The sequence below is a fragment of the Podarcis vaucheri genome, assembly GCF_965113315.1.
Source record: "Podarcis vaucheri genome assembly, chromosome: Z".
NCBI classification, from domain to species: domain Eukaryota; kingdom Metazoa; phylum Chordata; class Lepidosauria; order Squamata; family Lacertidae; genus Podarcis; species Podarcis vaucheri.
This window is the reverse complement of record NC_138758.1, coordinates 32,013,032-32,025,323: the sequence shown is the minus strand read 5'-3', so window position 1 is coordinate 32,025,323 and position 12,292 is coordinate 32,013,032. Positions and strand designations below refer to the sequence as shown.

At 44.7% G+C, this 12,292-nt stretch overlaps 1 protein-coding gene across 1 annotated transcript; it reads left to right on the top strand.

Annotated features, from left to right (window-relative positions):
* Positions 1 to 3,272: 3,272 nt before the first annotated feature.
* YIPF6 (Yip1 domain family member 6) lies at positions 3,273 to 11,744 on the top strand. Its single transcript, XM_082208570.1, has 7 exons — positions 3,273 to 3,384; positions 4,692 to 4,820; positions 5,708 to 5,786; positions 6,334 to 6,376; positions 7,229 to 7,354; positions 8,991 to 9,148; positions 10,123 to 11,744. Exons 1-7 carry the CDS (start codon positions 3,328 to 3,330, stop codon positions 10,236 to 10,238), a joined length of 708 nt encoding a protein of 235 aa, XP_082064696.1. The 5' UTR covers positions 3,273 to 3,327; the 3' UTR covers positions 10,239 to 11,744.
* Positions 11,745 to 12,292: the final 548 nt, after the last annotated feature.

Sequence of the window (12,292 nt, the reverse complement as noted above, 5' to 3'; positions counted from 1 at the left end):
AGCTGACAAACTGCTTTCCAAATGTTAACTAACTTTCCTTCAGCTTACATCACTGCCCACTCCAATTCCACCCCTCCCCCCTGAAACTCTGCCTTTTTTGTCTCTTACTATCTCTCAATCCAGGCTCTACCCTTCTGCCTTCAGCAGAGAGTTTTTGCCTTGTTGATAGTCATCACACTGTCTTTATTTGCTTAATGACTCATGCTGGCCTGGACGCAGGAAGATTTGTTTGGCCTGTATTTTACACATGCTAAACACAGTGTCTGGCAATCAGAACTTAGGAGACTCCGGGCACCCCACAAATTCATAAAAATATGCACCAAAGGAAGCTCTGGGGGCTTTCGGTGGGTCAAGGCCAGAATTTATTTTTTATACCCCGCCCATCTGGCTGGGTTTCTCCAGCCACTCTGGGTGGCTTCCAACAAAATATTAAAATACAATAGTCTATTAAACATTAAAAGCCTCCCTAAACAGGGCTACCTCCAGATGTCTTCTAAAAGTCCGGTAGTTGTTTTTCTCTTTGACATCTGGTGGGAGGGCGTTCCACCAGGCGGGTGCCACTACCGAAAAGGCCCTCTGTCTGGTTCCCTGTAACTTGGCTTCTCACAGTGAGGGAACTGCCAGAAGGCCCTCGGCGCTGGACCTCAGTGTCCGGGTAGAGACGTTCCTTCAGATATACTGGACCGAGGCCGTTTAGGGCTTTAAAGGTCTGCACCAACACTTTGAATTGTGCTTGGAAATGCACTGGGAGCCAATGCAGGTCTTTCAAGACCAATGTTATGTGGTCTCGGCGGCCACTCCCAGTCACCAGTCTAGCTGCTGCATTCTGGATTAGTTGTAGTTTTCGGGTCACTTTCAAAGGTAGCCCCACATAGAGTGCATTGTAGTAGTCCAAGCGAGAGATAACTAGAGCATGCAGCACTCTGGCGAGACAGTCTATGGGCAGCTAGGGTCTCAGCCTGCATACCAGATGGAGCTGATAAACAGCTGCCCTGGACACAGAATTGACCTGCACCTCCATAGATAGCTGAGTCCAAAATGACTCCCAGGCTGCACACCTGGTCCTTCAGGAGCACAGTTACCGCATTCAGAACCAGGGAGTCCTCCACACCTGCCTGCCTCCTATTCCCCAAAAACAGTACTCCTGTCTTGTCAGGATTCAACCTCAATCTGTTAGCCGCCATCCATCCTCCAACCACCTCCGGACACACAGGACCTTCACCACCTTCACTGGTTTTGAGCTGAAAGAGATGTAGAGCTGGGTATCATCTGCATACTGATGAACACCCAGCCCAAACCCCCTGATGATCTCTCCCAGCGGTTTCATATAGATGTTGAAAAGCACGGGGGAAAGGACGGAACCCTGAGACACCCCACAAGTGAGAGCCCGGGGGCCTGAACACTCATCCCCCACCACCACTTTCTGAACACGGCCCAGGACGAAGGAGCGGAACCACTGTATAACAGTGCCCCCTGACTATTGGTTTAAAAACCAATATTGGTTTTAAGAAGAAGAAGAGGAGTTTGGATTTGATATCCCACTTTATCACTACCCGAAGGAGTCTCAAAGTGGGTAATATTCTCCTTTCCCTTCCTCCCCCACAACAAACACTCTATTAAACCTATAGACTAGCCTGACTATTGGTTTAAAAACAGGAAATTTTTTAAATGTTGCATAAATGGAGCAAAATTCAGGCAAATAGTAAAAGAAATAAATATGCATCCTGACACTGATGCTAGTTTAAGATGCTATTATAACTTAGATGCTATTCTTTTTTTACTGAAAAAATGTGACCTAACCTAAAAAATGTGACCTGGGAGAGACCAAGTTTCAAATCCTGCTACTTGGCCGTGTTTACGGAGCACCACCTTGGGAGTCAGTCACTGCCTCTCAACCTAACCTACCCCACACAGTGTTGTTGTGAGGGCAAAATGAGAATGGTGAGAATATGCCAGAGTTCTGATAGCCCAGAAATGGAAAACACCGGAATTACCAACTGTGAAGGAGTGGCAGACAAAGATGGTTGAATATGCGGAATTAGCAAAACTGACCCATAGGATTTTTAGTCAGGAGGAAACAAGGTACCAAAAAGAATGGAGTAAATTTATGGTCTATATAAGTGAGAACTGTAGAAACTTAAAGACGTTAGCAGTACTGAAATAAAACTTATGTCATGGCTTAGTTGCTACTAAGGAACTGTGGATTAGATTGGAATAAGAAAACCTGCAGAAGGGAAGGAGGGAAGTCAACTGCTCCACAGAGTGTAAAATAAGACAGATGTAAAAAGATTTGAAATATCTGTGTATTTTGTTGGTGTATTTGAAATAAAAACTTAACAAAAAGCATTTTTTTTAAATAAAAAAAGAGAGAGAATGGTGAGAATAATGTATGCTGCCTTGAGCTCCTTGAAGGAAAAGTTGGGATAGAAATGTAATCAATATTGAAATAAATAAATTTGTACCCTTCGTTGTAGAAATGTGGTTTTATTATTGGAGATACACTCTTGAAAGCCATGATTATGGATCTGAAACATAAATTGTAGCTCCTGTGGTTTTGACCCACAAAAAATTAATCAGGATTCAGGAAAAGTCACGTTCAATTTTTTTGCTGATTCAGCAGTTTCATGTGGGATTTTATATTTTCTGACTCGCCGATCAAATAGAGGTGGACCCCCATTCGGCAATTCCTACGATGGCAGAGATTCCTGCATTGCAGGAGGTTGGACTAGATGACCCTCGGTACCCTTGCACCTTTGCAATCCTATAATACTATGGATCGGTATTAGTGGAGATGGTAGAATAGCAACAACAATAATAGTATAATACCTGGGAGCCACCTTCGTGGGATTAATATCCTGAAAGGTGGTGTAATGTTAACAATAACAGCACCTAACGTCCATCTACCTTTCTCAGCCTACAACTCCCATCAGGCCCCGCCAGCGCTACCACCGCCCCACCAGTCCAGCGCCGTCCAATCAGCCCGCCGGCCGTGCTAGCCGATGGGAGTTATAGTCCAAATTCCCGGGTTGGGGAAGGGACGCTGTTTCTCATTGTCATATTTCAAAACTTGGGGGAACATAGTGTGCGTGTGACTCAGAGTTGTGGGGGAGTAGAAGACAGGCCCTTATGCTCCCTTATGAGAAATTCGGCTCTCTCTTTCCCGACCAGCGGCCCCGCGCCCTGCACCTCGCCTCTGGCTTCAGACCTAGGCCTCCTTCGTTGCTATGACAACTGAAGCTCCTGAACGATGGCGCGGTATGATGACGCACACGCGGTAGGGGGCGTGGTCGCTGGCCACGTCGTCGCTCCATAGTAGCTGGGTCCAAGATGGCGGCAGCCGAGGAAGCGGCAGCGATGCGGGCTGATGGAGGCACAAAGCCGCTGGTGGGTCGGGAAGAGAGGCGAAGGGAGGGGAGGGGAACCGGCTGAAGAAGGCCGCGGGGAGGGCGTGAGACCCCCTCACGCGCAGGGCTGACCGACGGAACTCCCTGCCACAAGATTGGGATGACGTCAGAAGCAGGGCGCTCCTGGACCCCAAGACTTCCTGCCCGACTAAAATGCTTGTGACCCCACTCTCCTCCCCTGATAGCGCTCTCGGAGAGAGGGAGAAGACCAAGGGCAGCCGAACCTCCATGTCCCAGGCAGTCTACCTCTGAGCACCAGCCAGATACTCTGGAAGGGCAGCTCCGGGCTTCTTCCTGCCTCCACCCTCCTCCTTAGTTGGTTCCCTAGGAGGCTGGGACCTTCGAGCTGACCCAACAAGGCTGTTGTGTTCTTACGTTTAAATTGAAAAGATGCGAGTGGAGGCTGATAACTGCAGCCTCCCTCCCTCTGTGGTTGCAATCTGCATTGCCATCAGCATTATTCTTGCTATTATTCTTGCTGCAAATCATTACCAGCCTTTCAGTTATATGTGGGTCACAAAAATTGAAATGAGCTTAATATTGAAACGCAATCTTAAAAATAGTTTGAAACAACTTTAAGAAACAGGCCCCCAAATTTTGTTGAATCTATATTTGTCAGTGAATATTATTGTTGTTATTATTTATTAACTTTCTATACTGCCCATCGAAGGTTCACTGGGCTCTTTACACTATAAAAACACAAAAATACATAACATAGTAACAAAGAAAAACAATAACCTCCCCCACAGTTATTTTATTATTTATTAAATTTCTATGAGAGCTGCAGTAGTGTAAAATAGGATGCTCCTAATTAGAAGATGCATATATCTGGTAGGCAAATGCTGGAATCCTAACAGCACCATGTTCTGCAGGTGTCCAGCCTGTTGGTGCATTGCAGGAAGTTGGACTAGATAGTCCTTGGGGGTACCTAGAATTCTAAAATTCTGTGATTCATTGGAGGTTTTTAAGCAGAGGTTTGATGGCCACCTGTCAAGGAGATGTGCAGGGAGTTGGACTCGATGACCTTAAGGGTCCTTTTCCAGCTCTACAGCTCAGTTATTCAATGTAGAGCTTTAGTCTGACCTAAAAAAGCAATCATAACCATACATTGTATGTTTCCCCCCCCCCAAGAATGTCACCCCTCCCCGCTTTTGCATGCTTAAACTTCAAGTGTTATATCATTTGTTTCAGTCCTTTAAAATTGTAAAGTGGCTTGGGTGCCTTGCAGAAAGGTGGTTCATAAAAGCTAATAATAACAATAATTAAAAGTGTGTTGAAAATATGCAGTTTGCAGGCCTTGCAGATGTGTCAATATCGGAAGATATTCCAGTAGAAGGAGAAATCACAGTTCCTGTGGGATCTCGTTCCCCAGACGAAGACAACTCCACCCTGGATGAGCCGGTTAAGGACACAATTGTAAGTGTCTTATAGAGGCTGAGGGGTAGAAATTTAAAATAATATCTTAAAATGGTGCAATCTGAGTTTCCAAAGTGCTTGCAATTTATGCAGGTTAATTTCGGGGATTGGCAAAACCATATCACCTCTTCAACCAAAGATGTGTTTTACAGTCATTAATAATGTGGAAATTTAAGTGGCTCTGGCACACTGCTCACTTGATGGGTGTGTAACAATTAGATTGTGCCATAGGGCACAACTCAAGAGTAAGCTTAGTTTGACCCTGTTGCAGGGACCCTGTTAGAAGTCATGAAAATAAAAAACATGCATCACAGTTCAATCTTATTGTCTGTAACACAATATCTTAATGTTAACATGGCATGCCATCTGTCAAGGGGTGGGCTATAACTCACTGGTAAACCCTGTGTGCAGATGGTCCTGGGTTCAACCCCCCAATGACATGTCCAGATAGGGCCAGGATAGGTCCCTGCCTGGAGCCCTGGAGAGCTGTTGCTACCAGTCAGTGTAGATAATACTGAGTCCGACTCAGTATAAGGCAGCCCCCTACATTCCTATGAAGGCATCTAGGAGTCTTGCTGCCTGTTCCAGGCTGAGGGGGTGGAAGTGGTTTGCGTGTCACAGTATACCTGCCATTTTTGCTGTACAAATGCCCTGTTTTGTGGGTCTGCACCAGCAACCACTGATGATAGCTTCTGCTCACCATGCATTCAGCTCAGTGGAAGCACTCTGTTGATAGAACCTGGCAGAGAGGAACCTGGGCCATGTTCTGACCCCATCCAGCCTGTCAGTTTGTGGGGCGGGGGAGAGGGTTAGCATTGCTCTAATAGCGTCCTTTGACCGAAAATTTGTACAGCCCAGTAATACAGCCTATTCCTCAAACTTTTCAGATGCGGGACCTGAAGGCAGTTGGGAAGAAATTCGTCCATGTCATGTATCCCAAAAAGAGCAGTGCCCTCCTGAGAGACTGTACGTGCCAGATTCATTTCAAAGCTTTGAAACCTGTGGAAATATATTCACCTTTTTCTCTTACTAACCTGTCTAAAAATCAGCATTTTTTTCAAGCAAGGGAGTAACACGAGGAATTCAGAGGTGTGGTGGGGAGAGAAGAGAAGTTTTAAGTGAAATATTTGGTGGGTTAAATTCTCCATTTGAAACTTAAATGTAGTGATACAGGGATTTGACCTGACATTTGTGCCTAAAAACTCAGGCCCCAAATACCCCAAAGGCCACCTTCTTCCCTACAGACCTTTGGGTGCTGAGGGGGCTCAATGTGTAGCCTTCAGAGGATACAGACCCATTTTATTTCTGTGGTTGCAAGTCGTTTAAACTCTTCTTAATATTCCTTTTTAATGTTGTAACATGCCCTAGGGCCTTAGGACAAAGCATGGGGAATAAATAAACAATTTGATGCCCTACAATCAAGAGTGACTGGGGAGGCAGAGAGTGGCTGGAGGAAAAGGAAGTCATGCTCCCCACCCCTTCATTGGTTTTCTTTCTCTTTCTTTTCTTCCAGGGGATTTATGGGGTCCTCTAGTCCTGTGTGTTTTACTTGCCCTGTAAGTACCAACATTCCTCCCTTCCCCTTCATTGCTCTGGGATTTGTTGGGGGAAACAGCCAAATGCAGTGCTGAAGCTACAATAATAAACCAAAGCAATGTAGAATATGAATAAAACAATGCTACACTAATATTTTTTTAAGCCAGCATTTTTAAAGATTATGATTTTCAGGATCCTCATATAGGGCCTAATCTGGGTTTGGCAGTTGCTGCAACAGGCTATGGGCTACACACAAGGGCTTCTCCTTTTTGGCAGAGGGTAAAGTTTATTTTTTATTTATTACATTTATATCCTAATTTTCCTCCCAGGGAGCTCAAGGTGGTGTACAAGGTTCTGGTCCTCCCTGCCCTTTTGTCCTCACAACAACCCTGTTAGGCTGAGAGTGCAAGGTCACACCCAGTGAGCTACATGGCCAAATGGGAAGATTTGAACCATGATCTCTCCTAGGTCCTAGCTTGACACTGAAACCATTATGCTACATTGGCTCAACTGCCACATCCCTTGACTCGGCACCAATGTGGCAGTGAATTCTGTTGATACAGAGGGTAGTGAAGAAGTAACTACATGCCATCCAGACGTCTTATTTAACTTAATTACAGCACATTGCCCTTTTCTCCAAGGAGTTTGTGGTGGCATACATGATTCTTCCCCTCCTTATTTAATCCCAGCAACGACCCTGTGTGGTAGGTCAGGCTGAGTGACTGGCTCGGTGAGCTTCATGGCTGAGTGGGGATTTGAACCTTGGTCTCTCCCAGTCCCTAGTCTGACACTCCTAAACCAATGCACCAGTTCTCCAGATTTACCCACTGTTTGCTGCTGATCTAATTCCCTTGTTTCCCCCACTTTCCCAGAATGCTTCAGGGAGGAGCAGCAAATAGCACGGAAGACAGAGGCCCCCAGTTTGCAGAGGTCTTCGTCATCATTTGGTTTGGAGCCGTTGTCATCACACTGAATTCCAAGCTGCTTGGAGGGACCATGTGAGTGTGTGATGGGTGGGTGCTGTAACCATGTTCTCTGATGGCAGGGGTCTGGGGAGATGGGAGAGAGGCAGCCCTCCTTGCAAAGCTGTTCCCCACTTCTTCCTTTTTTGCTTGAGTAACGACGAAGAGTCCCTTTGAAAAACAAGAAATCCCTGAGATGGTAGGCAGCCCAGTCAACCCTGATGCCAAGCCACATTCATTTCCAATATCCGAAGAGGGCAATGCAGAACTAGTTTGTAAAACTCTTTATTATATATTTGTTGTCTGCAGCTAAATTGACTTATCACTCAGGGATGCAGAAATTACATTGGACTTTCCCATTCCCATTTGGTTTCAGAAGGCCCTATGCATCCCAATTTCAGAAAAGTTTACACATGATACGTATTTCAAGAGGCACCACCTAGCCAAATAAAGTCATATTTGGTCCCCACCAAATTTTACTTTATTTGGTATTGATTACATACTAATGCCCACTATTACTAGTGCTCTCTGTTCATGCTAGAACAATAACCTTTTATAGTCTGACCTTAGATTGCAAACTGCTTTGAGGTTTTTCTTTAACAATGCAGCGGTGTATAAATTTTATGAGATAAAAATAAAATAACTGAACCTCTTCACATTCCGGTGTTCTATCCAACCATCTACAATGGCTCTCTTAATAGCATGCCACTAACTGACTCATTGTTTTGTTGTTAAATATGTTGATTATTTAATTAACCTTTTTATATTGTAAAAAGAATTAATCCATTAAGGCCTCTGCCAAAGACTGCCATCTTAGGCTGCACCATGTGCATTCTCATTTGAGAACAGACTCTGTTGAGTCTCCCTTTCTGCTGGATGTTTGCACATTCTGGAGAAAAGGAAATATTTTTCAGCCGTAAGAGGCAGAGCTATGCTTCAGTGTCCCATGGACTCAAATGTCAGTGTCCATATTTGTATGAAAATGCTTATAATTTCATAAAATTTATACACTGCTTGATTGTAAAAACAAACCTCAAAGCAGGTTACAAAGACTAAAACAATCAAATTATCAGTGAAAACAGTTTAAAAGAACTACAGGCAAAGGTTACATTGCAGGTTATCACATGCATCGGCAGAGCGTGCCTAAACCCACCCCATTACGTCCCCTTTTCCTGCCACTTCTGGATTTGTGGTGATACGTGTTCTTTGAATGTGTGCAAAATGGGAGTAGACTGTATTTAAAACATTTTTTAAAAAAATCAATAAACTAAAAAACAGATTAAAACATACATACATCAATATTCTACATGCCTGAGTAGGTTTGTCTAAACACAAATGTTTCCAGCAGGTGCTGAAAAGAGCGGGGAAGCCATGAGCTTGACATCAATAGGCAGGAAATTCCAAAGTAGATCTGCTGCCCTGCCACTTAGTCATATGCACTTCTCAATCCACATAACCACAAAGCCCTTAAGGTGGCATGGCATAAGCTTTGTTGTGAAGCCTCTGGCCGTTCATGAGGGGTAATTTATCCTCCCCAACATGCTTCTGGACTGCTGTCTGGAGACCAGAATCCAGAAGCTAACCATCTGTGCTCCAGAAGTGAGTGCAATACACCTGCCCTTTCTCTTCCCCATACCCACCCAGAATTTAATGCTGTTTCTTCCTTCCCAAGATCTTTTTTTCAGAGCCTCTGTGTCCTGGGTTACTGCATCCTCCCCTTGACGGTGGCTCTCCTGGTCTGCAGGCTTGTCCTGCTAGCAAGCTCTGATACCCCTGGCTTCATTGTGCGTCTCTTAGTCGTGGTGGCCATGTTTGCCTGGTCGACACTAGGTATGTTTGAGAAGGAAGTGCAGTCTGGAACCTTTTCAGTCCTGTCTGCAAAAGCCCCCATGAGCTCAGCAGGGTTGCGTCCTCCAATTCACATCTTTGATTTGTCCAGCACTGTCAGTAAGTACCTAGGAGAGAGCTGCTTAAAAACATTACAGAAGAAGCGGAGCTCATCTGTGTGGCAATGATGCCCCCCCCCCCCCCCGTTTTCTTCAGGGTTAGCATTTCGTTCAGCTGGTAGCATGTTTGACTCTGGCGTTCTGCGGTCTAATGCATGGAGAAAGCAAATAGAGAAAAGTTTTTCTCCCTCGTAACACTCATGGACATCCAGTGAAGCTGAATGTTGGGAGATTCAGGACAGAGAAAAGGAAGTCCTTCCATCACAGAGTTCAGAGTTAAACTATGGAACTCACTCCCACAAGAGGCAGTGGCCACCAACCTAGATACCTTTATAAGAGGATTCGACAAATTCATGGATGAGGAGAAGGCTAGTCATGGTTACTAGCCATGATGGCTGTGCTCTACCTCTACAGTCAGAGGCAGCAATGCTTCTGAACACCAGTTGCTGAAAACCACAGGAGGGGAGAGTTGCTCTTGTACTCAGATACTGCTTGAGGGTCTCCACAGGCATCTGGATGGCCACTCTGCAAACAGGATGCTGAACTAGATGAGACCCTGGCCTGATCCAGCAGACTCTTATGTTTTTAAGATGCTATCTAAATTTTCAGGTTGGTGTCCAGTGTTCCCGTTCCATTAATGCAAGGGACATGTGACAGTGGAATAGAACTTTCCTGTTCCCTCTGCTCCCCGTTGCACACCTTCACATAAGCTCTGGAGGGTTGGGAGGTGTCCTCCTGGGAAGATTTTGGGGTGCATGTGGGACACAGAATAAATGTAGGCACTTTGGATACAACCGCAATTTTCTGCTTTTTCAACTGTTTGTGTGTATTCTAAATATTCCTTCTCTTTCTTTTCAGCATCTACTGCTTTCCTGGCAGACAGCCAGCCCCCAAATCGCAAAGCCCTGGCAGTCTACCCCATCTTCCTCTTCTATTTCGTCATCAGCTGGATGATCCTCACCTTTGCCCCATAGTGACACAAAATCAGTGGAGACCCCAAAGCTGAATGAAGGTGGCTTCTGTCTTTGTTAAGCCTCTCGGTTGCTGGCTTTCCCCAACGTTGCCCTCTAATTTATCTACCTGTATTTATGCTGTGTGTTGGACAAAGGCAGGACTGGTCCCCAGGAGTATGCTGAAGGTCCCTTTTGTGTTTCTGATTCCTCTGAGAATGCAACTGATGTCTGTCTGCTTACTCCTCTTCTTGTAAATACCCACGAAAAGGCATTGTTGCCCTTTTTGAAGAATGCTGCTGATGCATAAGAAAGTAGAAATCCTGTCTCAATCCATCAAGCTGTTGATAAAGGCAGATAGCAAAAGATACCCATCCTTAACCAGCTTATCAGAACACTTGGCGCTTTGTCTTCTGTACATCAGGACATTTTCAAATGCTTGTTATCTGTTGATGGGAGAATGCTAGGAGAATGTTCCATTGAAGTTATGCAAAGTGATGCAATAGTTTATGCCAACCATGACACACCTTGTTGCCTCCAGAGACTATTGGACTACACCTCCCATCATCCCCTACCAGCACAGGCATGCTTACCGGGACTGATGGATATTGTAGACCAGCAACATCTGGAGGATGTTAGTTTAGCAAAGGCTTGTTTGTGTGGTCTTAGCACATCCATGATAGATTTGCCCCTGCCGCCCCTAATTCTTTGTGGAGGTGTGATGCAAGTCTAGTGGTTCCTTCCGTACAGGGAATTATCTCTCTCTTGAAATGCAAATATATTTTGAAGTGACTTCTGAAAAGAATGCTTGAGTTATGCTGTCTAGAGGTTACATTGTGTTGGGAGTGCCATGTGTTAATTGCAACTTATTGGGCAGATTATACTTTTTCTAACTGCAAAAGAAAACATACTACTGACCTTCCAGCAGAACTCAGGTTAACTGTTACCAATCTTATGGACAAGGGACAAAAAATAAGCAAATAATATCAGTATGCTTTTCCCTTCCTTTCTCTCTCTCTCTCTCTCTCTCTGTGTGTGTGTGTGTGTGTGTGTGTGTGGTGGCTAACAAGTCAGAAATTGACAGGGGAAAGCTGCCCAGTCTTATGTCCCAAGTCAGGACTTCAGCATTCAGAACACAGCCTGTGGGAGACTGGTTTCTTCTTCTTTTCCTTCTTCTTCTTTGCCTTTCCCCTTGGTTGAGAAGTAGGGATGTGGGGCAAGCAGTTCCCACATCCCATCTCCATTTAGAGCAGTTTTTATTTTGTTTTTTGTCATTTGCCTTAATAAACCCGAGAAATGTTATCCAAAAACACTAAATTTTAATATATGATCCATGTTTTCCTCTGCTTGCTGTCTTGCCATTTGCTGGAGGCAGGAAAATAAATCTCTACCCATCTTAATTGTAACTCCAGTCTTGTGTATAGCTCACTGCTGGCATGTGTGTGTGTGTCTGCGCGTGCTTCAGTTGGGGAGCAAAAGGTGTAAATTGTTTTAATTGCAAACTTTTATAAATAAAAATGCTGAAAGAGGTGTTTGGAATCTATTCTGTGTCCCAAAGTTTGCCGAGTAAAAACAAAACAAAAACTTTCATTTTCAAATGTAGATCCTTAGCAACATCCAAACTTTTCTGTTTCAACTTTGAACCAACACTCCCAAATCTGGGGCAAGGTTCTGTCTTTTAAGGACCATGATTCCTAGAACAAGCAACATGACTAAGGTGTACTGAAATATACTCAGAGTCGAGAGTGGATTTCATGCTCTTTATTCAGCTCATAGTGGTGAGGAGGAATGGAAGTTCCCCCACGATACCTGCTTTATATACATTATTTACACAATGGGCTGCACGTGATTGGCTAATTCCGGGATTCTCCTGTAGGCCAATCAGGTTGTGGATTCACGTCCACCTGGAGCTGGATTGGGTGGCGCCTTTGGACCAATCATACCGCTGCATTGCTCTAGGACCAATCAGACTGCTGCATTTTGGATCCTATTGTTCTAGGACCAATCAGACTGCTGCATTTTGGATCCTAGTCAACTCAGTACAAAGTGTTTTTCAGACAGAATGAAGATATTTCAGT